We start from the raw sequence: 27554 nt of genomic DNA, 5'->3' as shown, positions 1-27554 counted from the left end.
AACACTCTCATCCTTCCTGTCTCATCAGCTCGTAACTTTGGGGTCATCTTCGAATCCTCCCTCTCCTTCTCTGCACATATTCAGCAGCCCGCTAAAACTTGTCGTTTCTTTCTCTATAATATCACCAAAATTCGCCCTTTCCTTTCTGAGCACACTACCAGAACCCTCATCCACACTGTTATCACCTCTCGCTTAGACTATTGCAACTTGCTTCTCACAGGTCCCCACTTAGCCATCTCTTTCCTCTTCAATCTGTTCAAAATTCTGCTGCACGACTAATATTCCGCCAGTGTCGTTATGCTCATATTAGCCCTCTCCTCAAGTCACTTCACTGGCTCCCTATCCGTTTCCGCATACAGTTCAAACTCCTCTTATTGACCTATAAGTGCATTTACTCTGCAGCTCCTCAGTACCTCTCCACTCTCATCTCTCCCTACATTCCTCCCTGGGAACTCCGTTCACTGGGTAAATCTCTCTTATCTGAACCCTTCTCCTCCTCTGCTAACTCCAAACTCTGTTCCTTTTATCTTGCTGCACCATATGCCTGGAATAGGCTTCCTGAGCCAGTACATCAAGCTCCATCTCTGGCCGTCTTCAAATCTAAGCTAAAAGCCCACCTTTTTGATGCTGTTTTTAATCCTAACCCTTAGTCACTTGTTCAGAACCCTTATTTTATCATCCTCACTTTAATATTCCCTTATATCTTGTTTGTCTGTCCTAATTAGATTGTAAGCTTTGTCGAGCAGGGACTGTCTCTTCATGTTCAAGTGTACAGCGCTGCGTACGTCTAGTAGCACTTTAGAAATGATAAGTAGTAGTAGTAGCAACCAGATATAGTTCCTTCTTTTTCCTCGCTCCCCATATTTGGAATAACCTCGCCCTTTCCCTCCGTAGCAACTTATCTTTAAAGAATTTTACATCGAATTTTAAATCCTGGCTTTTCCAACAAGCCTTTGGGGAAGTGGTGTAACAAGAGGTCCCAGCTTGATCCTTGGTTTCCCCCCTATGTCTCTCTGTGTTCTCTGAGTGAATGAATGCCTTTCCTATTATTCAATGGAATTCCTTTTCCTTTTCTTTAAATGTATATTTGTAACCTGTACACTGTTCTACTCTGTCCTGGCAGCTACAGAGGTCTAGTAAGCCACAAAAAACTATAGATCATAAACTTTAAAGGTGCAGAAGAAAGAAAATTAGGAACCCGAGATGTTCTCAGCCTCCATTCGACTAAACCGTTCTTTTTTGAACTTTGTTGTAAGGATATGATGATCCTTCTCTTCTAAGTGGATTCAAAGAAAAGAATCTTGGACGCCTGGCGGAAACAGTTAAGAACTTCAATTTAAATCCAGCAAGTTTAAATTTAAAAAAAAAGCAACAAAAAACTCAGATATGGGGAAAAGTCTTAAGAGTGGAAAATTAGGAATTGAAATAGCAAATATAGGGTCCAACATTCAAAGTGATTTAATCAGGCAGAAGAGGCTCCTCTAGTTCTACCACCTTCCCGTCTCAGGAAAAGCTTTGTTTGCGGATTAATACCTTTCAAATATTTGAACGTATGTATCATGTCACCCCTGTTTCTCCTTTCCTCCAAGGTATACATGTTCAGGTCAGCAAGTCTCTCCTCGTACGGTTTGCAATGCAAATCTGATATCATTTTTGTAGCTTTTCTTTGCACCGCTTCCAGTCTTTTTACATCTTTAGCAAAATACGGCCTCCAAAACTGAACACAATACTCCAAGTGGGGCTTCACCAACGACTTCTAGAGGGGAATCAACACCTCCTTTCTTCTGCTAGTTATACCCCTCTCTATGCAGCCTAGCATCCTTCTGGCCATGGCTGCCTCCTTGTCAGATCCTCAGACACCAGCACCCCAAGGTCTCTCTCCTGAGTCAAGTTTACTAATCTCTCCCCTCCTGTCCAGTATCTCTCTTTTGGATTTCTGCACCCCAAGTGCATCACTCTGCACTTCTTCACATTAAATTTTGACTGCCAGACTCTTAACCATTCTTCTAACATTTGGACATCACTTCTCATGGTTTCTACTCCTTCCAGGGTATCCACTCTATTGGCTATCTTTGTGTCATCCGCATAAAGGCAAACCTTTCCTTCCAACCCTTCAGCAATATCTCTCACAAATATATTAAACACAAACTAAGAACACTCATATATTTTATAGTTAATCTGATTTTTTGTTTTACGTTCCAAGACCTGAGCATTCAATTTCCTCTTCTTGGAATCAGAATTAAATTGAACTGTAATAAATTATCTAGTTTACACACTTACCTGGCCGTGTAAGATGTCATGGACATGTTTCTGCAGCAGTTTCAAGGATATCGAACTAGGCAATCATTCCAGAAGCAGAAAAAAAAAATGTACAGTTTAGGAATATAATTTTTATATTTATATGTGCTATGATATCTTAGGATAACACATCTTTCTTATTTCAAAGAAGAGCTGGAATCATTCACCATTATATTCTATAGATGAATCCGATGCTGTCATTAGCTCCATAAATGGAGAACCTTTCAAACATATGCTATATTGGAGTCCTGGGTGGGAGGAGCCCAGCATGGAAGAAAGTCATGAGCCCATGTCACACTTGAGAGTGCCCTGATTTGTGGAATTTCAATGTGGGGTAGAGCTGATAATTACTATATAAGCAAGGACAGTATTGTGAGATGTGTCCTTGGTAGCCTGTGTTTGAGAGCTTCTATACCCCTGCCAAGTGACCTGGTGGAAAAGAGAGAGGGGGAGGGGTACCTACTGAGCCAACCCTGACATTGGAGTGAGATCAAGGTCATTGCTGTCAATCTTCTTAGCCAACAGAGGAGCCAACCTACGAGCTGAGATTGGGGAGTCTTGACGCAAATTGGGCTCAAGTGTAGGACGCTGTCTGCCCACGGCTGATGATTTCTTTCAGGGTAGATCCCTGAAAGGCTTGGACAGTAAGCTGGATCCAAATCTCCGATGGTAGTGATGTTACATCAGAGAAAACTGACTGTGGGGTGTTATCTGGCTACAGGTCAGGCTTAAGTGGTTTTGCTTATAAGCATAACCCAAGAAGGAAAGGTTATCTGCTCTTGTGACTTTGTAAGATCAAGCCTGTGATACCATTGTAACTGTATGCTGAGGACTTTCATGACAACCGTCACCGAGTTCTAATTTGTTAAATAAAGTTTGGTCAATTTTCTTGACTCTCCTGACTTTCGTGCAGTTCCTGGGTTGGATTCGAAGGGAACCTGAAGTGGATACTGCACACCCAGTCTCCCGAACCCCAAGGTCAGCTCTAGAAGAAGACCAGAGAGTTTAACCCGCCTAAGAGAAGCGGATTACTGAATTTTAAGCTAGCACTGGTAGTAATGGATTTGCTTTTCCACCTTTCTGTGGTACAATCAAAACAGTTTACATTTAGAAGGTACCAAGGTACACTGTTATACTTAAAAACCTATCTTATGTATTATTTATTTATTACGTGAGCTTGATACACCACTAAGGCCTACAGCGTAGGCATAAAAGCAGTTTACAAATACAAAATAGCATATATATTAAAAAAACAATCTGCATAAAATCATAAGCATAAAATACATAGGAATAAAAATATAAAAATGAAAAGCAGTTTAAAGGACTAAGTAGAGCTGGGGAAAGAGAGGGAGCAGAGGTGAGTTTTAAGGGCCTGTTTAAATTTTGGTAGTGAAGGTTGGTTTCGGATGAACAGTAGCAGATTATTTCACAGTTTAGGTCCCAGGTAACAGAAGGCAGAGTGAGGGGGGGGGGGGGGGGGGGGGTAGAAAGACAGATGCAAGATGGAGGTGGAAGGACCAAACATCACTTCCAATGAAGACACGTTCCAGAAGCCATATACATGGCTACATGGCCTATATGGAAATTGCCCAGCTTCCCTGTGGGCAAAAGTACTCACAGACGAGTCTTTGATTTTGCGTGGCTTTCACTGCAGTTGGTTTTTGCTTCTGCCTGAAGTTTCTGTGGGGTCCTTTTACTAAGGTGCACTGAAAAATGTGTTTTGGGCACGTGCAGAATCATTTATCAGCGCACCCGCAAACAAATGCCTTTTTTAAATTTTTTGCCGAAAATGGACGTGCGGCAAAAGGAAAATTGCCACGCATCCATTTGGGATCTGAGACCTTACCACCAGCCATTGACCTAGCGGTAAAGTGTCACACAGTAACCGGGCAGTAATGACCTACATGCATAAAATGCCGCTTGGCGTGTGCCCTGTACGCACCTCTGAAAATAAAAATTAATTTTCAGACATGCATATCGGATGTGCTCCAAAAATGAAATTACTGGAAGAACTATGCAGTAGCCAGAAGGTAATTCCATTTTGGAACGAGTTGGGAACGCGTAGATGCTTATGCGGCTTAGTAAAAGGGCCCCTGTGTTAGGTAACTGCTTAGCCTAGCTGATATGTAAAGCCTATCTGCTACATATAAGAGAGTCAGTCAATACTGTAACAATGTTTTCCTAGGATGCAAGACCCTAATCCTCAAGAGGCATCAGACTACACAAAACACGGCAGCCAGACTTATCTTTGGCAAGTCAAGATTCGACAGTGCAATACCTCTTAGAGAGAGGCTTCATTGGCTTCCCATCAGAGAAAGAATACATTTTGAAGTCTATACTATGATTCACAGGATTATATTTGGAGAATCCCCCAATTACATAAACAACCTTATTGACCTCCCAGCCAGAAATAGATCATCGTCTTCTCGTACCCATCTTAACTTACACCTCCCCAATTGCAAAGGTATTAAATATAAGACCTTCTATGCATCCAGTTTCCTCTTCTTGGGTAGCCAGCTTTGGAATGCTTTGCCAAGATCCATCCGAACAATCAATGACCATCTACCCTTCAGGAAAATGCTGAAGACCCATCTCTTCAAGACCCTACTTAACTTTAAACTCTCCCTCCTTATTTCGGTTCTGATGATCATTATACCTCAGACTATATTTCCCAGTCTCCTTATCCCCTTATCTTTTCCTATCCATCCTTTGCCCTTTATCTTTTCCTCTCGATCCTCCCTCTCTTCACCCCTCCCAATCCCTTTTCCTTTTGCTATCCTACCTTTGTTTGCCCAGACATGCTCAATTCACTTATTCCTTAAAACCCTGCTCTCACTACGTTTACTACATCTTATAATATTCTCTTTAAAGACTTTTGATTGTAATTGTAATTATTTACTATGTAAGCCGAATTGAGCCTGCAGTGTGTGGGTAAGCGTGGGGTACAAATGTAATAAACAAATAAGGCAAACTGAGTACTCACTTAACTCCGGAAAGGATAAGTTGCAGTTTTCCCAGAACAGTCTTGCAGGCAGATGTGCTGAGTGCAGGGCAGCCATTGTTAACTTTGGAAAAGTCTACATCTGCCGAAATCGCTACTTTCTGTTTCAGCTCAAGATCATCATGAAGACTGTAAGAAGGAGAAGATTTTTCTACTCTTTGAAGACGAACTGATCATCCGGTTAATGCTGTTTAACTTTGAATCATTCTGAGGTATTTAATGTAAGTCAACCCTTTCTTTTGTGCTGGAGATTTTATTCATGCTTTCCTTCCCAGCCCTATTCTTGTCTTTAAAAAAAAAAGGCAGATTTATCTCTCATTGCTGGTTAGACCACAATTTTTTTTCTGGTATCAATAGTAACTTTCAGGAAATGACCTGATTTATATCAATCTCTTTTAGCAACAACAACTTGAACAAAATGTGCTTCAGAGCACCTTGTCCTGCTTAATGTAATTTAACTGTCTGATATCTCCAATATATTATGTTAGACCTTCAAAGTACTTTTCAAAGTTTTGTTGTTGTTTTTTTGTTACTAAAAGAATGAACTTGGAATGCAAATTTAACACTTAAAGAAAAAGGCACACCAAATTTTTTTTGCTCAATTACGATCATTCAAGTCTTGAAATATAACCCAAGGGGCATTTTCGAAAGGACATCCAAGTCAGAATAGGGACATCTGAGTCTGACCAACCTGTTTGAAAATATGAGAGATGGACGTCCATGCACTGAAATGTTCAGCATGAACATCCTTTTTCCAAACTGAGGGGTCTGTTTACTAAGCCACGCGGCATTGCCAACAGTCTAGGATAAGCAACATAAAATGTACTGTTTTGGGATCTTGCCAGGTACTTCTGACCTGGATTGGCCACTGTTGGAAACAGGATGCTGGGCTTGATGGACCTTTGGTCTGTCCCAGTATGGCAACACTTATGTACTTATGTGCTTGGGATTCTGAATGGAATCTTGCTACTCTTTGGGGTTCTACATGGAATGTTGCTGCACATTGAAATTCTGCATGGAATCTTGTCCTTCTTTAGAATTCTAGAATCTTGCTACTCTTTGGGGTTCTACATGGAATGCTGCTGCACTTTGAAGTTCTGCATGGAATCTTGTTATTCTTTAGAATTCTAGAATCTTGCTACTCTTTGGGGTTCTACATGGAATGTTGCTACTATTTAGGTTTCTGCCAGGTACTTGTTACCTGGATTGGCCACTGTTGGAAACAGGATGCTGGGCTTGATGGATCTTTGGTCTGTCCCAGTATGGCAACACTTATATACTTGGAATTCTGAATAGAATCTTGCTACTCTTTGGGGTTCTACATGGAATGTTGCTACACTTTGAAATTCTGCATGGAATCTTGTTATTCTGTAGAATTCTAGAATCTTGCTACTCTTTGGGGTTCTACATAGAATGTTGCTACTATTTAGGTTTCTGCCAGGTATTTGTGACCTGGATTGGCTACTGTTGGAAACAGGATACTGGACTTGTATGGCAAAAGCTTATGTTCTTTTGTTCTTATGTCTATCATCCTTCCCATGATTGATACTTACATTTTGGCTTTAAGGTGCAGGCTGGCATCAATGGCAAGCTGAATCTTGCTTTCAGGTTTAAGTTCCACTGATAGATTTAAGATGTCAACTGTGTCAATTTTGAGTCTATGAACAATGAAAATGATATCATTAAGTACACTATACACCTTAATTTCCGTCCTATTTGAAACATGACCTGAGGTGTAAGCAATCGCCTTGACACTCTATTTAAAAAGTTGTGAGCTTAATCCAGTGACAAATATGGGAAACTAATGGAAGCTGTCCACATTTTTTTTCAAGCTGTTTACACTGAATCTATTTTCCTTGCAGAACTGCAACTTCACATAGGCAGATTGTCTGGAATTCATTCCTTGCTTGTATGCATTGGCACCAGAATCTTTGGCAATATTGAACAAGGTTTTTCCTTTTGAAAACGTATCACTCAGTGTCTTTTGTTTTCCAGTTAATCAGCTGTGACATGGCACATTGAATTGTAATCAACCAGGTGTTGGCATGACAAGTAAAACTCAGACCGCAAAGTGCACTGTGTGAACAGATGGGGTTTTTTTTTGTTTGTTTTTTTTTTCACTGAAAGACATGCAATTGCCTATCTACAGATGAAAATATTTAAATGTATTGAACTGAAGCCTGCAATTCTTAGGCTCCTAACATTCTGGTGCATTATGTCAGCCTGAATTTGTTGTCTTTAGGTGTCAAAGGTCTATTGTACTGACTCATGTCAGGTCTGACATCTTCATTCCCCATCTTCCCACAACCCCCTTGTTTCTTTTTTTGCAATGGTCCTCAGCTCAGTTCTTGGGCACACCAAACCAGTCAAGGTTTCATGATATCTACAATGAATATGCATATACTTTTTTCCACATAACTATCAAAACTTAGGCGTTCTTTTTCCAAGGTGCACTGAAAAATGGCCTGTGGTAGTTTTTGGGCACACGCAGAATCATGTTTCAGGGCACCTATAAAAAAGGCCTTTTTAAAATTGTTGCCGGGAACGGACGTGTGGCAAAATGAAAATTGCCGTGTGTCCATTTTGGGTCTGAGACCTTACCACCAGCCATTGACCTAGGTAAAGACTCATGCGGTAACTGGGCGGTAATCACCTATGCGCTCAAATGCCACTTGGCGCGTGTAGCTAATGAGCACCAGAAAATAACAAAATATGTTTTGGGTGTGGATAGTGGACATGCGCCAAAAATAAAATTACCACAAGGGCCACGTGGTAGCTGGGTGGTAACTTGGAATTAGCCTGCGTTGGGCGCACGCAATCACTTCCGCAGCTTAGTAAAAGGGCCCCTTTACATCTTAACTAGCAAGTATGTATTTCCCCCTGTTAATTAACTTTTACTCTGTCATATCCAGCGATTAGATGGAGGAAAAATCTTCACATACTCTGCTATCAATATCTTTTATGATTTCAATGTGAATGCCGAACGAGCTTCTTCATCAGTCTACAAAAAACTCCCAATCTAAAATCACTTTGAAATTAGTGTTGGAATGTATTGTATTTTGCATGCATTGCCTGTCACCTATTATTTCTCTGTGATTACTCTGTGACCTCTGATGTGAATTACTTAGAGAGGTCACATAGCTATGTAACTTCCTGTGGGGGTTAGACACAGCACATGCAGCACATGGTGCACATGGAGCTCATGATCTCTCCTAACCTGAGAGGATCTATGGTGGTGTGAGCATCCATTACCATCTAAGCACATGGAAGGAGCTGATAATACAAATGTATAGTAATATGTAAATATAAGCCTGTCTGATTATAATCTAACTACAAACTGTGAGTAAACAGATGTTTTGTTACTTCAACTTTAAAGTGACTCAGCAGTGAATTATTCAGGGGTGAATGAGAGAGAGATGAAGAAAGAAATTAACATTTCTAAAGCTGAAGCTGTGTGTACTAAAATCTGCTAATTATTTACTACAAATAATCCAACAAAAGGGTTATGGGCCCAGGGTCCAGGAATTGAAAAAGAAGAGAAATATTACCAGGCAGAAAAAAAGGCCACATTTTTCTCTTAAGTTTTAAAGGAAAGATTCAGTCTGTCTCTCTCTCCCCCCACACAGCAGACAGAAGGCTAAGAAAATGGCTGAGGGAAGAAATTCACCATTGTTCTATTCTCTCAAGGTGCCTAAATTAACTGAGTTTAATTATCGGCAGTGGGAATTAAGATTCATATGTCTCCTTCGAGCAAAAAGATTAGATATATGCTTAGACCAAGACAGAACAGCTGAAAATATGGCTGAATGGGACAATGCAAACTATTATGTGAAGTGCATGCTTTGGAAGCTCTCTCAGAGAAACAAGCCATATTAGTGGAGGGAAAAGATACACCAAAGGACATTTTATATAAACTGAGAACTATGTATGCAACTACATATGCAAAGCAGCAACCAATTTGGCTGGCAGAGTTGAATGAAACCAAATTAAGGGATAAAAGTAAATGTAATGATCACATTATGCATCTTATGTCTTCATTTCAAAAGCTAGAACTTTCTGGAATTCCCATGTGTGATGCATTGAAAAGAGCATTTCTTTTTACCTCACTATCAAAGAAGTTTGATGTTTTTAGGTCTGTAAATGAGGCCATTGAAGGGCAATCTTTTGAACAGGCAACATCAAAACTAAGGCAGGAATGCATAATAAATGATTCTGAGGAGATGTGTTCTCAGAGTCAGTCAGAGAGAAATGAAACAAATTTCTTGGCAAAGAACAGAGGAAGGCGGAGCTATGGGAAAACTCCACCCAAGGGCAAGCTGATTTGCTACTTATGTGGAAAGGAGGGACATGTATCTAAATGGTGTAAGGAAACACAAAACACTCCCTCTAGCTCACCTAAGCCAATGGAACTAAAGAATTTTCAAACCAGGAAATGTATGAAGGACAAAGATAAACACGAGGGCTTTCTAATGGCAGAAAAATCTTTGACTATGGTAAATAATAATTCAAATGAAAGTACTTGGATTTTGGATTCAGGGAGCACATGCCATTTAACCAATTGTAAGAATTTCTTTCAGGAAATGTGTCCAGAGGAAGGTATTCTTAAAACTGCAAACGCAGGGACTGCTAAGATCCAAGCAAAAGGTATTGGATTCTTAAAATGCAAAGTGTCTAATGAAGTTAAAGAAATTCCTGTAAGTGATGTCTTGTATATTCCCCAAGCAGTTTGTAATATGCTTAGTGTATCTACATTAGATAAGAAGGGATTTGCGATTCATTTTGAAAACAGTAAGTGCACAATCTCTAAAAATGATGAAGTGTATGCTGAAGCTTTTATGCATAATGATGTTTATAAACTGAGCATTTCAGGTGAAGCCTCACATATGGCGCAAGTAAGGAAGAATGATGGTAAATGTAGTCTGGAAATCTGGCACCGCCGCCTGGGACATCGTGATTCTAAGGTGATCCAGGATCTTTACAGTAAGCAACTGGCCACCGGCATTCAGATAAGTGCAGATGCTGGTAAAATTGAGAAATGCATAGACTGTGTTACTCAAAAAGGTGTGAGACCCTCATTTCCTGCATACACAGGAAATAGGAGTAATAAAGTGCTGGACTTAATACACAGTGACTTATGTGGACCGTTTAATATCCCATCATTGGGAAATAACAGATTTGTGCTAATATTCTTGGATGATTTCTCTAGATATTGTGTGGCCTATTTGCTGAAAGAGAAAAGTCAAGTCACAGACATGCTGAAGAAATACGTAGCCATGGTGAGAAATAAATTTGAAAGAAAACCAAAGGTTCTTCAGACCGACAATGGTGGTGAGTTCACTTCACAAAGCATGCGCACATTTCTAGAACAAGAAGGCATTCAGCATATCACAACAGTAGCTTATACACCAGAGCAAAATTCTGTTGCAGAGAGAAAATTTAGGTCACTTGTGGAAATGACCAGATGTATGCTGTCAGATAGCAATCTCCCTAAAAGACTATGGGGGGAAGCCATTCTCACAGCAGTGTACCTACAAAACAGAATGCCAACTAAAGGCGCTGAGCGCACACCACATGAGACATGGCATGGTAGGAAGCCAAACCTGTCACACATAAGAACATTTGGAAGTACAGCATATGCTCATGTACCAAAGCAAAGAAGGCATAAGCTGGATTCCACAACAGAAAGGGGCATTTTAGTTGGCTATGCTCCAGGACACAAAGGATATAGAATTTTGAATCTGAAAACTGGCATTGTTGGCATAAGACATGTTACATATTTTGATGAAAACAAAAGGGTTGATAAAGGCTGGATTATCCCAGATGAGCCTTATCATCCAGAATATGAAACTAGAACCATAATAGACATGCCAGTGTATATAAATGCCATACCAAGGCAGATGTCTGAAAGCAACTCACCTGTATCTAACGAGGAACAGGCAGAGGAAACAGACACAGAAAGGATCATTGAAGAAGACAGTACAGTTGGAGAAGGGGAATCAATTGGAGAAGGACTCTCAGATTTAGAGGATGCGGAAAGGTCAGACCAACCTGTTGTCAGACGCTCATCCAGGGAAAACAAAGGTGTTCCACCCCCAAGACTGTCTTACCTAACAAAGTCAGCAGAAGCTCAAGAGCCCTTAACATGGGATGAGATTGAGAAAATGCCAGCAGAAGAAGCTGCTGAATGGCATAAAGCTGCACAAGAAGAAATTGATGCATTGGATAAAAATAATACTTGGATTCTTACAAAATTACCTCCTGGCAAGAAAGCTATAGGATGCAAATGGGTATTCAAGTTAAAAAGGAATGCACAAGGAAAAGTGGAAAGGTATAAAGCCAGATTAGTCGCAAAGGGATATCTTCAAAAATATGGAGAAGATTTTGATGAAGTGTTTGCACCTGTAGTGAAACACACGACAATCAGAACACTTCTGAGCATTGCAGTCTCAAAAGGCATGCAAGTCAACCACATTGATGTGAAAACAGCGTTTCTTCACGGAGATATAACTGAAGACTTGTACATGGAACAACCAACAGGTTTCATAAATACAAAACAAAGACAGCTAGTGTGTAAATTAAACAAAGGTCTTTATGGATTAAAGCAAAGTGCAGAATGTTGGAATGACAAATTGCATGAAATATTGACAAATTTAGGATTTAAGCAAGGTGAAGCAGATAAATGCTTGTACACTAGGTGCACAAATGGACAATATGCATACATTTTAGCTTTTGTTGATGATATGCTCATTGCAAGCGAAAGTGAGCAAGAGTACAAGGACATTGTAAAGTGTTTAAACCTCAATGTTGAGATAAAAGAACTGGGTAATGTGTCATACTATCTTGGTATAGAAATTGAGAAACAAAATGATGGTTCTTATCTTCTAAGCCAGAAGCAGAAAATAAATGAGCTTATTGAAAGTTTAGGTATGCAAGATGCCCAAGTTGTAAGCACTCCCATGATCACTGATTTTCTGAAGGATGAAACAGTAAGAGAACCTTTACCAGATAACATCCAATATAGATCAGCCATAGGTAAGCTTTTATATCTAGCTACCACATACAGGGCTGATATAGCAAATGCAGTAGGAATTTTGAGCAGAAGGGTCAGCTCACCTACCAAATCAGATTGGACTGCAGTTAAAAGGATGGTAAGGTATTTAAAGGGTACCATTGATTGTAAATTAAAGATTTCAGCCAATAGTAATCCAAAACTAATATGTTACTGTGATTCAGATTGGGCAGGGGATCATTCTGATTATAAATCCACAAGTGGATATGTGTTTATGTATGGAAATGTACAAATTTCATGGGCCAGTCATAAACAAAGTATTGTGAGTTTGTCTTCTACAGAAGCTGAATACGTGGCCGTATCGGAAGCGTGCAGAGAACTGATGTGGATTGAAAAACTTTTGCTGGATTTCGGAATAGCTGAACAGAGACCAATCCAGATAATGGAAGATAATCAGAGCTGCATCCGACTGTCACAGAATGACAAGGTTCAGTCACGCACCAAGCACATCGCAACGAAATACCACAACGTGCGAGAGTTGGCGAAAGAAGGGGTCATCAGTCTACACTATTGTCACACCAGTGAGATGACAGCTGACATCATGACCAAACCGTTACCCAGAGAACATTTTGTGAATCTGCGTATAAAGCTTGGACTTTGTATGAATAAATAATTGCATGACAGTTATGCATGAGAAGGGGTTTGTTGGAATGTATTGTATTTTGCATGCATTGCCTGTCACCTATTATTTCTCTGTGATTACTCTGTGACCTCTGATGTGAATTACTTAGAGAGGTCACATAGCTATGTAACTTCCTGTGGGGGTTAGACACAGCACATGCAGCACATGGTGCACATGGAGCTCATGATCTCTCCTAACCTGAGAGGATCTATGGTGGTGTGAGCATCCATTACCATCTAAGCACATGGAAGGAGCTGATAATACAAATGTATAGTAATATGTAAATATAAGCCTGTCTGATTATAATCTAACTACAAACTGTGAGTAAACAGATGTTTTGTTACTTCAACTTTAAAGTGACTCAGCAGTGAATTATTCAGGGGTGAATGAGAGAGAGATGAAGAAAGAAATTAACATTTCTAAAGCTGAAGCTGTGTGTACTAAAATCTGCTAATTATTTACTACAAATAATCCAACAATTAGTATGTTTATATTTATCTTATTTTTGTATTTTACTTGTTTCTATATAGTACTTGATAGTATTAAAGCACTTATCTGCGCTGAAGCATATTTTGTTAGGCGAGATATAGTGTGGTTTGCTTTTTGAAATAAGCAAAGATAGTGATAGCCAAGTATCTGAAGTCTTTTCCTCCATCTAATTGCTGGATATGACAGATTAAAAGTTCATTAACAGGGGGAAAATACATACTTGCTAGTTAAGATATTAAGAGGGGCATAATCGAACGAAAACGTCTATCTCCATGGGCGTTTATCTCCGAGAACGGGTCCGTGAAGGGGCGGACCGAACCGTATTTTCACAAAAAATAGACGTCCATGTTTTATTCGACAATTTGTGAGCTGGGCATTTTTGTTTTTCAGCGATAATGGAAAATGAAAGCGCCCAGCTCAAAAACGAATAAATCCAAGGCATTTGTTCATGGGAGGGGCCAGGATTTGTAGTGCACTGGTCCCCCTCACATGCCAGGACACCAACCGGGCACCCTAGGGGGCACTTTTACAAAAACAAAAAAAAAGGTAAAAGAGCTCCCAGGTGCATAGCACCCTTCCCTTGTGTGTTGAGCCCCCCCAAATCCCCCTCAAAACCCACTGCCCACAAGTCTCCACCATTATTATAGCCCTAAGGGGTGAAGGGGGGCACCTACATGTGGGCACAGTGGGTTTGGGGGGGTTGGATGACTAATAAGCATTAAGCAGCACAATTGTAACAGGTAGGGGGGGATGGGCCTGGGTCCACCTGCCTGAAGTCCACTGCACCCCCTAACAACTGCTCCAGGGACCTGCATACTGCTGCCAGGGAGGTGGGTATGACATTTGAGGGTGAAAATAAAAAGTTCTGAAACATCATTTTTTTGTGGTGGGAGGGGGTTAGTGACCACTGGGGGAGTCAGGGGAGGTCATCCTCTATTCCCTCTGATGGTCATCTGGTCATTTAGAGCACTTTTTTGGGACCTGTTCGTGTGAAAAAAGGGTCCAACAAAAGTGTCCTAAATGTTCGCTAAGAACGCCTTTATTTTTTCGATTATCGCCCTAACGCGTACATCTCTCCTCAGCTGATAACCACGCCCCAGTTCCACCTTCGCCACACCTCTGACACGCCCCCATCAACTTTGTCCGCATCTGCGACGGAGTGCAGTTGAAAACGTCCAAAATCGGCTTTCGATTATACCGATTTATTCGCTTTTGTGAGATAAACGTCTATCTCCCGATTTGGGTCGAAATCTAGGCGTTTTTCTCTTTCGATTATAAGGTGGTAAGTCTTCAAGGAATTCTATCTGCAAGGTGAAATAATTAAGTTGAGTTATTTTACATAACCATGCAAGTAATTATCTTAGCTCATATGATTTTATTGTACTACAAATATCAAATACAAAACTATTTCAGTATTAAACAATAAAACACATGTTTTCCTAATACAATTACACTTCTTATAATTAAGGATACTTTCCAATGTCACTTGTGGATTCCAAAGTAGTAGTAGATTCCAAACAGTCTTTATAACCCACTTTCAAATTGCGACTCTGCAACTGTTTCAACTTATCTCAATTGTAGCAACAATGTTAACACTAAGCTTGACAATAATAGGCTGATGACATTAAGCTACATTGGAACAAGGATTTGGCAGTTAGCGTTTGGATAATGACATTGTGGAAGCCGAAGGTTGGCAAGAAATATAGTGGACATCATCACGGTTGAAGGTCGATGATGGTGGTTTACGAGGAAGTTTCAACATTGTTCCTACAATTGCAGATAAGTTGAAACAGTAACGGAGTTGCAACTTGAAAGTGGGTTGTAAAGACTGTGTAAGCTTGAGCCACTGGAATCCACAAGTGACATTGGAAAGTATCCTTAATTATAAGAAGTATAATTGGATTAGGAAAAACATGTGCTTTATTGTTTAATATAGAGATGGTTTTGTATTTAATATTTGTAGCACAATAAATCATATGAGCTAAGACTATTACTTGAATAGTTATGTTAAAAAAAAGTATATTTATATATTTTATTTTTGTTACATTTGTACCCCATGCTTTCCCACTCATGGCAGGCTCAATGCACTTGCCCAGAGTCACAAGGAGCTGCCTGTGCCGGGAATCGAACTCAGTTCCTCAGGACCAAAGTCCACCACCCTAACCACTAGGCCACTCGTCCACTGTTGCTACTATTTGAGATTCTACATGGAATGTTGCTATTCCACTAGCAACATTCCATGTAGAAGTCGGCCCTTGCAGATCACCAATGTGGCCGCGCAGGCTTCTGCTTCTGTGAGTCTGACGTCGTGCATGACATCAGACTCACAGAAACAGAAGCCTGCACAGCCTTCTACATGGAATGTTGCTAGTGGAATAGCTAATAAACACAAACCAGGACTCAAAAGCCACCTACTGCGAGTAAGTGTAGTAACAAACAGTTGTTTCACCCGTATGTGATCAATAATTTTTATGTGTAGAGTACCCTCAGATATAAACCACCGTGACTGCAGTCAATAATGCTGCTACAACGTGGCATAGCACTTCTTTCATTGGGTAACTCCTACTGTATTTTTTTGGGTAAAGAGCAACCTCTGCTCATATTTTTTTGCATCCCAATCACCACAGTGCTATAAAATCACTTATTCATTTGTTTAAAAGATTACATATACTAGGTGAAAAAAACTGTACACTTATCTCGTGAGTTCTTGCCTCTCTGGCAGAAGAACTGTGTTGCCTTGCTGAAACAATTAGCAATTGCCTTCCCCTGGATCCAGTTGAATGTTACCAGAGACATTGATATTGTGAACTCGTTTTCTGCTAGTGGAATAGCAACATTCCATGTAGAATCTCCAATAGTAGCAACATTCCACGTAGAATCTCCAATAGTATCTATTTTATTTTTGTTACATTTGTACCCCGCGCTTTCCCACTCATGGCAGGCTCAATGCGGCAGGCGATGGAGGGTTAAGTGACTTGCCCAGAGTCACAAGGAGCTGCCTGTGCCGGGAATCGAACTCAGTTCCTCAGTTCCCCAGGACCAAAGTCCACCACCCTAACCACTAGGCCACTCCTCCACTCTATAGTGGAATTAAATGAACCTTGATTGTGTACCAATGAATATGCATGAGATACATTTGCATACATTTGTTTAAGCTGTTATCAATTCAGAAAAGTGTTTTATTTTGCTTTTATTATTTTTTATGTGCTTAGACTTTACTTCCCTACTCGGGGCTATCCTGCTGACGATTTCTGGGCGGGGTCACGTGACCCGCGAAACTCCACCTCCAATCAAAAAAGCAAGTTGTACTTTTCTATTTAAACTGAAGAGCTGCGGCGCTTGTGCCGCTGCGGCGCGCGCGTCGGGTGGGCGCCGGAGGAGCGCACCTGAGGAGCAGGTGCGCTCCTTAGATGTGCTCCTTGGGGTGTGCGACGCTGGGATATATAGCTGTTTTATGGAATAATATTCATTCTTTTTGAGCTTTAGGAGTTAAATTAGGAAAGTTAAGGTATCTAGAGGCCAAGGCCTTGGTTCATAATGAACGAATGATGTTCCTTATTTTTATTCTGTTGATTCTCTGGAACTCCAACTCGCCTTCTCTGATAACATCTAAAGGCATGCAGGATTTAGCATATATTCCAGTACATTGGAGTTGGCATACTAATCAGAGACCTGCCTATTCTAGTAGATCTAATAGCCCACGCTATCTAACATCTGTTGCACTATCTAATAACAGAGTCCCCGATATCACCCCTCCTTTTTCCTCGCTGTCTACAGCTTTAATTAATTGTAGATCTCTCAAGAGTAAGTTCTCCTATATTTTAGATCTCTGTAAATTGCATCAGCTTGATTTATTTGCCATTACTGAGACATGGCTTTTATCAGGGGAAGAATCTTATCTTTTTCAATGTCTACCACCAGGGTATTCTGTTAGCTATTCGTCTCGTACAGGGAGAAAGGGTGGTGGACTGGCTATAATATTTAAGTCTGATTTTAAGGTTCAGGAAATCAATGACCATAGACTCTCACACCCTGAACTTCTACTGCTAAAATTTTGCACAGGTAGTTACACTTTTCATGTACTGCTATACTACTGTGCTCCTTCCACTACAGCAGTGGGGTGGGACCACATATATCAATCTCTTGCAGACGCCACGATTAGGTTTTCAAATCTTATAATTCTAGGCGATTTTAACGTGCATATAGATGATCAATCTAATCCACGTTCAGTAAAATTCTTAAATTTTTTACGAGATATCAATCTTATACAACATGTGGATGGATCAACCCATACTGCTGGACATACATTAGATTTGATAATAACACATAAACTGGATGACATTAGATGTTCAAAAATTGTATTAACTCCGGTATCATGGTCTGACCATTACCTTCTTCAGTTTTATTTATCTGTACCACAGCTGTTATACAATACCAATTCTACCTATATTAAAACAAGGAGTCTACAAAAAATTGACACGTCATCTTTATCTTCTCTAGCGGATAAGTTCCCTTCGAACTTCGATACACTTCCTATAGAGGATCAAATTGGAACATGGAATCAAGTTCTATCTGTAGCTCTTGAAGATATTGCACCAGAAAGAATAATTACTAAAGGTACAAAACGGTTTCAACCATGGTACCATTCAGGATTAAAACTATGTAAGCAACAGATACGTAGAGCCGAACGCCAATGGCGGAAGCATAGAACTATAGAATCTAAACAGAAATGTAAGCAGTGCCAAAAATATTATTTAACACAACTAAAAGCTGCTAAAACTACCTACTTCTCCAAAGAAATAAAGGAAGCTGCTAGTTCACAGAAAAAGTTATTCCACATTATGAAACGCTTGACAACTATGACTAGTGAAAATAGAGAATCTCCTGCTCTTGATTCCAAAACTTTGGCAAAGTTTTTCAGCACTAAAATTGAGAATCTAAGAGCCCAATTCTCAAGGATACCAGGGAACAGTCATATTGACAACTCCTCAAATTCACAACTAACTGTACCCTGGCAAAACTTTGAACTCCCATCTGTGGAATCACTGCACACTCTAGTTGCAGGTCTTTCACCCACTTACAGTTCCTTGGATCCCATACCATCAGCATGGTTGAAAAACCACACGTTAGAAATTCAACAGTTTATGTATTTAATCATCGTACGGAGTCTTTCTGAAGGGATAGTCCCTGCTACTCTAAAAGAGGCGCTAGTAAAGCCTATTCTGAAGAAGCCCTCATTAGATCCTATAACACCCAACAATTACAGACCAGTTTCTAATCTTCCGTTCCTATCCAAAGTGATAGAGACAATAGTGTTTAGACAATTGCAAACTTATGTAGATTCTAAAAATTTGCTACATCCAAGACAATCGGGCTTTAGGAAAGGCCATAGCACAGAGACTATCCTGACTTCAATGTTAAGTGAGATTCATGCAAAACTAGAACAAGGCTATATTGCCTTGGTCGTTTCACTGGATCTATCTGCAGCTTTTGACTTAATTAACCATAAACTACTTCTTGATAGATTAGGTGAGATTGGTCTGTCAGGAACAATTATGAAATGGTTTATATCTTTTCTTACCGAACGTTCATTTAAAGTAGTTCAACAGCAATCGTCCTCTACAGAATACAATCTACCATGTGGGGTTCCACAGGGATCGGTCCTGTCCCCATTACTGTTTAATCTATATGTTAGTCCCTTGGCACTTCTCATTCAAACAATGGGTATTAATTTTTATTCTTATGCGGACGATTTTCTTCTTATTCATTATGTTAAACCATCTAATATGGATCTTACACCGCTACAAATTTGTCTGGATAAAGTGGCAGATTGGCTCACAACATATCAATTAGTATTAAATCCAGATAAGACTATAACATCTTGGATAGTAGGACAGGGTATATGTCCAGCAGTGGTACCTATGCTATTTGGCAAGAACATCCCTACAGTTAAATCTTTTAGATACCTTGGGGTTATAATTGATTCTGCTCTAACTTTCGAGGAACAAATATCTGACGTAGTGAAAAAATCTTTTTTCCATCTTAGGAGACTTCGGTCAGTTAGGAATTCAATTAGTAAGGATTCCCTTAAAACATTGACATCTGCTTATATTACCTCACGTTTAGACTATTGTAATATCATATATTCAGGGATCACTCAAGCTAGCTTAAAGCGACTACAAAGAATACAGAATACTGCAGCACGTATGATCTGTAGGGCCTGGAGGGATGACAGAGTAACACCTTTGCTGCATCAACTGCATTGGCTTCCGGTTGAAGCAAGAGTTAAGTTTAAAGCCTTAGTTTTGACCCATAAGGCTTTTTATACACTAAATCCTGACTATCTGTCAAATCTAACTATTCCTTACACTGCCACACGAACCCTTAGATCCCTGACAGATAACAGGTTAGTGATTCCTCCTCTTGCTAGGGCTAGATGGGAATCTACACGGAATTCGGCTTTTTTCTATTTATCTCCCTCTCTTTGGAATGGTCTTCCAAAAGAGATCAGACTTGAGAAATCTTACTTTCATTTTCGGAAACTTTTGAAAACCTTCTACTTTATCGAGTATGTCGATCAGAATTTAGAATAATGGAAGAAAGGCTAGATATGGGCATCTGTAATATATACTAAGTCAAAACTGTATTATTTGTCTGTGTAGATTATATTATGTATTTAATTTTGTATCTACAGTGTTCTCCTGTGTATTAATCATGAGTTATTTTGTTTTTCATCTTATGTAGCTAGTTTTTGGGTTTGCTGTGCTTTCCTGTAATGATTGGAGTTCAAATGTTTGTCCAAATTGTACTTATTGTATTGCTTTTTTTATAAATTGTAAACCGTTCTGTCTTGCAGTAGCAATAAGATACGGTATATAAATTGACGTAAATAAATAAAAATAAAAAATAAATAAATGAAAATCTATCTCATGCCACAGCAAGATCAACAGGTCGTAGATACACATACAAAAAGGAGAAGGGTGCCCCTATGAGACAAGTGAGCAACACAAAAAAGTACGTTGAACCAATAGGCATATCCTGAAAAGGCTTACAAATGGAAGAAAACCCCAGAGGTGCATAAAAATCAAACAAAAAAAAATATCAATATAGGATGAAAGGCCACGAGGACCAATAGTAGGCTCCAAACAGGGGGTAATCCAGAGGAAACTCAAAAGCTCATATTCGGAAGGAGGACTCAAATCCTGTTCAAACTTCTTCTACTAACCTATAAATGTACTCACTCTGCTGCACCCCAGTATCTCTCCACACTCGTCCTTCCCTACACCCCTTCCCATGCACTCCGCTCCATGGATAAATCCTTCTTATCTGTTCCCTTCTCCACTACTACCAACTCCAGACTTCGCGCCTTCTGTCTCGCTGCACCCTACGCCTGGAATAAACTTCCTGAGCCCCTACATCTTGCCCCATCCTTGGCCACCTTTAAATCTAGACTGAAAGCCCACCTCTTTAACATTGCTTTTGACTCATAACCACTTGTAACCACTCGCCTCCACCTACCCTCCACTCCTCCTTCCTGTACACATTAATTGATTTGATTTGCTTACTTTATTTTTTGTCTATTAGAGTGTAAGCTCTTTGAGCAGGGACTGTCTTTCTTCTATGTTTGTGCAGCGCTGCGTATGCCTTGTAGCGCTATAGAAATGCTAAATAGTAGTAGTAGTCTCTTGTAATCAGAGGTGATATTGTGATGTCATAATGCCTCAGGCCACCAATAAGAGCCAACCTCATCAGTGATGTCACAATGGCTTGATTGTCCTATACTTGGCTCACTTTTATTACATAGCTCTTTGAGCAGGGACTGTCTTTCTTCTATGTTTGTGCAGCGCTGCATACGCCTTGTAGCGCTATAGAAATGCTAAATAGTAGTAGTAGTAGTAGAAACTCATAAGCACATAGCCAGAAGAAGGACTCAACAGGGTGCTGTATTTCAGCATAATCGCCTGCATCAGGAGTCACAAAAACATCTGAATGCTATCAAGTGCCTTTTCATTGGGAATTCACTCCCATTAGACATTCGTGCCAAAAACAAAACTAAAGACCTGGCTTTTTACTAACGCATTTTCTGCAGAGCAAATTGTTACAACAAATCGATCTGGCTTTCTATCGTTGCCTTCCCTCTCCCCTCTCCTACCCCTCTGTATCTCTACCTCTATGTCCTATCTGCTTTCTTGTAAAATTTTGTGGTTCCTTTCCTTTTCTCAATACTTGTTTCGATTTTATTGTAAACTGCCGAGCTGCCAGTTAGTGATGGCGATATAGCAAAATCAAATAAACCATAATCATAACCATAAATCATAATCATATAGCTGATAAGGCAATACCTCATAATAAAAGTGATTTCAGTAGAAGAAGACATGGTAGTCTTTCTTGTGAATAGGCAGTGTGGGCTCTTTTTACTAAGTGGTGGTAATCCCAACGCGACTTACTGCTCGCTATACAGCCAGCAGCCCGGTGGTACTTCTAACCCCTAGTGCGCCATCATTTCCGGCTATTCAAAAATATATTTTTATTTTTGTACCGTTGGAGTGTACCCAGCGGTAATCGGGCAATGCCACGCACTGCCCGGTTACTGCTGGGTTAACGTGGGAGCTCTTACCGCCACCTCAATGGGTGGCGGTAAGGGCTCCCCCTGAAATGGCTGCATGGCAAGTACATTACTTGCTGCCTGGCCATTTCCTGTAGGAAAGCAAGACTTCCCTTTTACCGGCTGTGGTGTGGTAAAAGGGGGCCCTCTATGCCTATTGGTCCACCCCCTACTTTGTTGTGTTGCTCAAAGGTTATGGGCAAGTGGGTTGAATGGATCAGAAAAATGGAAATGTCAGATGAGGTTTGACCCATCTTGTTTTTTTAGTAGGGTTGTACGGTAGAACTTCTACCTATTTCAAGTATTTGTGATTCCTGCTTTGTTTGATGAATATGAAAGGCATTTCAGCATCTTGAACTCTCATAATATTAGTACAATACAACACAACATGCATCCAGAAACTCTGCAGGCTTTGTCAATTGACCTTGAAGGATATCCCCAGTGAACATACATGAGACAAATTTGCACGCACTACCTCCATTGTATGCAAATTTTATCTCGTGCATATTCATTGTAGATATCCTGGAAACTTGATTGGCTAGTTGTGTACCGAGGGCTGGACTGAGAATCACTAGAATAAAGCAAAGTGGTTTGTAGTCTCAGGCATTATCTGGAAAGACAGGCCGTTCACATAGCTAACAACTTAAAGTCATTGTCCACTTGCTGTGCTAGTCAGTGAATATGTTGATCATTCACTCTTGAGTTCAATACGGGCTCTAGAACTTTGAAGACATCATCTTCTGTCTGAACGAAAGATGCAATGAGAAACTCAAATATTTGTTATTCATTACAAAGCTTATATTAATGCCAAAGTTTGTGGCTGCACTCCAGTGGCGTAGCTAAGGGTGGGCCTGGCTGGGCACAGGTCCACCCATTGTTGCCCCAGGCCCAGCCAGTCAGCAACCCTTGAGGCTCCAAAACTCTTCAGTGGCAGTGCCTCACAATTCTCTCTCCCTCTTCACTTGTTGCCTAGCATCGGCCCATCTCTCTCTGGAATCCCCCCTCCCGGTCTACCTCAGAGCTACTGCAATTCCTATAGGCATCCTGTGCTGGTCCTGCAGGATGCTCTCTATCATGTCCTGCCCTCAATGATGTCACTTCTTGCTTTTTTTGGTGGGAATGTAGTAGAGAGAAGCCTGCAGGGCCAGCGCAGGTTGCTTACAAGAATTGCGACAGGCAGGGGACCGGGGAGAGGATGCAGAGAGAAACAGGCAGATGTTGGGTCAATTAAAATAGCACTATGATGTATGTATGTACAGGGGTGGGGGTGGGAAGGGCCCACCCAGGTTAACTCTGGGCCCATCCAAAATGGCAGGTCTGCCTACGCCGCTGCTGCACTCTGGGCTAGAGTTCACTCACTTGGTGATGTTTAGGCTGCTGATGCTAAGGATACCACCAGAAGAGAAATCTGGGATTTCTATTGCCTTCATTACATCCTGGAGGAGACCTTTTTGAGACTGGCAAACTGTAGGAACAGAAAGATTAGAAGCAGTAAATGCCAAACCTTCCAGGAATTTCTAGTACATTTCACTGCTCAAGGAATGCTGTAGTGCAACAGTGAAGGTCATTTTATGATGATGTGGGCATTGGTGTATCTTGAACTTAAAATAACATTTTTATTTTATTCAGATAGACCACTGTTAAACTAATAATTTGGAAGTTTTTTTAGCATTTTCAGATGCCCGTCTGCTTTGAAAACGAGCATCATAATGTTCAAACAAAAACTGCCAATTTGGGGCAGAAATATTGAGAAGATTTTAGTGGGAGAAAAAAGAAATATTCAAGGAAGCCATTTATAACCTAACTAGGAATGGGGGGGGGTTCCGAGCCCCCCCCCCCCGGAGTTGCCGCCGCCGCCGCCACCCGGCCCGAGCAGTACTGTAAACTTACATCAGCACGCAGCAGCAGGCACATCAGCAAAGCTGCCGTCGGGGCGGGCTTCCTTCTCTGCCTGTGTCCCGCCCTCGTGTGACGTAACGTTGGCGAGGGCGGGACAAAGGCAGAGAAGGAAGCCCGACGGCAGCTTTGCTGATGTGCCTGCTGCTGCGTGCTGATGTAAGTCCACAGTGCTCGGGCCAGATGGAGGGGCGGCGGCGACTCCAGGGGAGGGGGGAGGGGGAGCAGTTCCGACGTCTGCAGCATGCCAGTAGAGACTTCCCTCTCTGTCCCGCCCCCATCATCACGTATTGAAGTGGGGGCGGGGCAGAGAGGGAAGTCTCTACTGCGCATTTGCGAGTGAGTACGGTCACTCGCCATTTATATGTTTGATTCCTATGACTGTAATGGTTCGCCTGAGTTACTCCAGCCGCCTAAAGTTTAATATTTTTATTCACTTACCAAGTTCCATTGCTTGCTTGTTCATTCTCATCAGTATATCAGATCCAAGCTGTGTGCCAATGGATGGGCCAACTAGCCCCCCAAAAATAGCCAGCCATAATATTTTATACATCTTCTGACTTGACTTATGAATTTTGCAGCAGCCTGTCAGAAATGCAATTGTTAGTACCTGATTCGTTCGAACACAGGCGTGGCTTTAAGGAACATCCAATTAACAGCGCAGATTAGCTAACCAAATTAAGTTGCATGCGGTGTTATAAAATATGCTTCGATTTCCACGTGGAAATTAAGGCAACATATATAGAATCCCAGGGATGGTGCATAATGCTACTTTGAGGAAGGTTCCAATTCAGGGGACCTTTTACAAAGGCGCATTGAAAATGGCCTACGGTAGTGTAGACACATGTTTTTGGCACAAGCAGAATAATATTTCAGTATACTTGTAAAAAATGCTTTTTAAAAAATTTTTATATCAGGAATTGGACATGGCCACAAAATTTGAAATAAATGATATTTAGTTCTACAGAATGGCCTTATACAACGTGGCTGTTTTTTTTACTTATATTACTTGTATTATTGGAGGAAAAGCCTCTGAATTCCCAGTTCAGAACATGTTATAATCTGTTTTCTCGGGATGGAATCTTCATCGGCTAAAAAACCAAATATAGCTTATACTTCACAACTGACCATATAAGATAAACGATATGTAACACTTATCTGAATAACGTAATATTGCAGTGTGGTTACTCTGCAATATTACGATATTCAGATAAGTGTTACATATCGTTTATCTTATATGGTCAGTTGTGAAGTATAAGCTATATTTTCATATGACATCGATGGAGGTTTTTTAGCTGATGAAGATTTCATCCCGAGAAAACAACAGCCACGTTGTGTAAGGCCATTCTGTATTTTTTAAATTTTTGCAAAAAATGGACATGCCTGGTTACCGTGGGAGACCTTACCTCTAAGTCAATGGCTGGCGGTAAGGTTTCAGACCCAAAATGGATGCGTGGCAATTTTCATTTTGCCGCAGGTCCATTTTCGGCAAAAAATTTAAAAAGGCATTTTTTGTAGGTGCCCAAAACACGCGTCTACACTACTGCAGGCCATTTTTCAACGTACCTTAGTAAAAGGACCCCTTAGTTGCTTAGGTAAAGAGTTCCAAAATTTTGTGCTCTGATAAGTGACGCCTGCGACCATCAATGCTTTGTAGGATAGTCTTTCACAATTTGGGTAACGGAGCATGAGATCATTTCTGGAGCTAATTATTGCATTTCGTGATAGTAAATCTATTAGACCTTGCATGTAAGGAGGTGATAAACCATATAGAATTTCGTAAACAGTCACACAAATTTTAAAGGTGATTCTAGCTTTTATAGGGAGTCAGTGCAGCTCCAATAAGAGAGGGGGAAGCCATTGCAAAATGGGGAACACTACATACTAGACGAACAGCAGTGTTTTGTGCTGTTTGTGGTTTTTTTGTAAGACGAGAAACTTTATTTCCTGCACATATGGCATTACAGTAATCAAATTTAGATAATACCAAAGATTGGGTGATGCTGCAAAATATAGAGCTTGGGAAGAAGGGACATTCCCTTTTTAACTTCCACAGTGTATGAAATGCATTTATGCTTGCATGGTATGAATATAAGATCGGAAGATGAAACATGATCTCATACAAAGAGTTGTAAAAACAGATGGCTTTAGTCATAATAAAATGTAGCCATGTTCATATTTACAAGAATTAAAAAAAATACAAGGCATGTAGTATATTGCCACAGTGAACGGAAATTCAGAATAAGACCTAAGGAGAAAATGGCTTTAACCTGGAAAGAGTCAAGTTGATGTTCTAAATGATTGACCAATCACGCAGTTTTTCCTAGACCAACACATAGAAATAAAGATTAATAATTCAAAACAAAATAGAATGTAATAAGATTTTTTTTTTTTATTAGACATTTTGACTAGCCTTTGGGAGCTAAATCTCCCTCCCTCAGGTCAGGACAGAATGAAGAAAAGACGATAACTCTAGAATGCATAAGTTAATCATAAAAAGCACTACAGTTCCCCTTCAGACTTTTCTGATTCACCCCTGGGTTCTAGTCCAATAAATCGGTTATCATTCTTCTTTATTTGTTTTCTATACTTTCAAGTGGACCAACACAGCAGCCATTCTGCTTTATCTTTGACAAAAGTGGATTTCTCATTCTTACCTGTTTCCTTTTGCTGCTGTTCAACTGTGTGTCACTCGCATCCCTTCCCTGGTTGAAAGTCAAGACTTTTATATTACTAAGGGCTCACAATAGAACAAGGAGTTTCAGGAAAAGGTTTGATATAATAATAGCCTGGGTGTCTCCCCGATTAGTGGTTTGTCATGTACAAATAATTACAGAAGCCCTCTGTCTGTCTAGTAATAAAGGTGTCAAATGTTCAGTGGAAACATCGTTTAGTGTTGACGTCTTGATGGTTAACACACAATAAAACATAAAGATCTCTCTCTTTCTCTTTCTCTTTTGGAACAAAATGAAAAGTGCAATGCAACCGATTTGTTTCACTGAATGAAGAACCCACCAAAAGAACAAGTTAGAAAGTGCACACCTGTCTCCTTTCTCGGTTTGCATACCCATGCATATCTACATAGTAACATAGTAACATAGTAGATGACGGCAGAAAAAGACCTGCACGGTCCATCCAGTCTGCCCAACAAGACAACTCATGTGTGCTACTTTTTGTGTATACCCTACTTTGATTTGTACCTGTGTTCTTCAGGGCACAGACCATATAAGTCTGCCCAGCACTATCCCTGCCTCCCACCACCGGCTCTGGCACAGACCGTATAAGTCTGCCCAGCACTATCCCCGTCTCCCACCACCAGCTCTGGCACAGACCGTATAAGTCTGCCCAGCACTATCCCCGCCTCCCACCACCGGCTCTGGCACAGACCGTATAAGTCTGCCCAACGCTATCCCTGCCTCCCAACCTCCAGTCCTGCCTCCCACCACTGGCTCTGGCACAGACCGTATAAGTCTGCCCCGCATTATCCCTGCCTCCCAACCTCCAGCCCCGCCTCCCACTACCGGCTCTGCTATCCAATCTCGGTTAAGCTCCTGAGGATCCTTTCCTTCTGAAC

At 40.7% G+C, this 27554-nt stretch overlaps 1 protein-coding gene across 1 annotated transcript in view; it reads right to left on the bottom strand.

Moving 5' to 3' along the window:
* The window catches only part of LOC115476896 (BPI fold-containing family B member 2-like), a 62377-nt gene extending 37826 nt beyond the window's left edge, over positions 1–24551 (bottom strand). The window contains exons 1-5 of the mRNA XM_030213468.1: positions 24422–24551; positions 23444–23549; positions 6853–6957; positions 5282–5428; positions 2281–2335 (exon numbers count right to left, since the gene is read on the bottom strand). Coding sequence (XP_030069328.1) covers positions 2281–2335; positions 5282–5428; positions 6853–6957; positions 23444–23549; positions 24422–24533 — 525 coding nt within the window. The 5' untranslated portion in view covers positions 24534–24551. The remainder of the gene's footprint in view (positions 1–2280; positions 2336–5281; positions 5429–6852; positions 6958–23443; positions 23550–24421) is intronic.
* Positions 24552–27554: the final 3003 nt, after the last annotated feature.

Source organism: Microcaecilia unicolor, chromosome 8 (genome assembly GCF_901765095.1).
Source record: "Microcaecilia unicolor chromosome 8, aMicUni1.1, whole genome shotgun sequence".
NCBI classification, from domain to species: Eukaryota; Metazoa; Chordata; class Amphibia; order Gymnophiona; family Siphonopidae; genus Microcaecilia; species Microcaecilia unicolor.
This window is presented reverse-complemented; position numbering and strand designations above follow the sequence as displayed.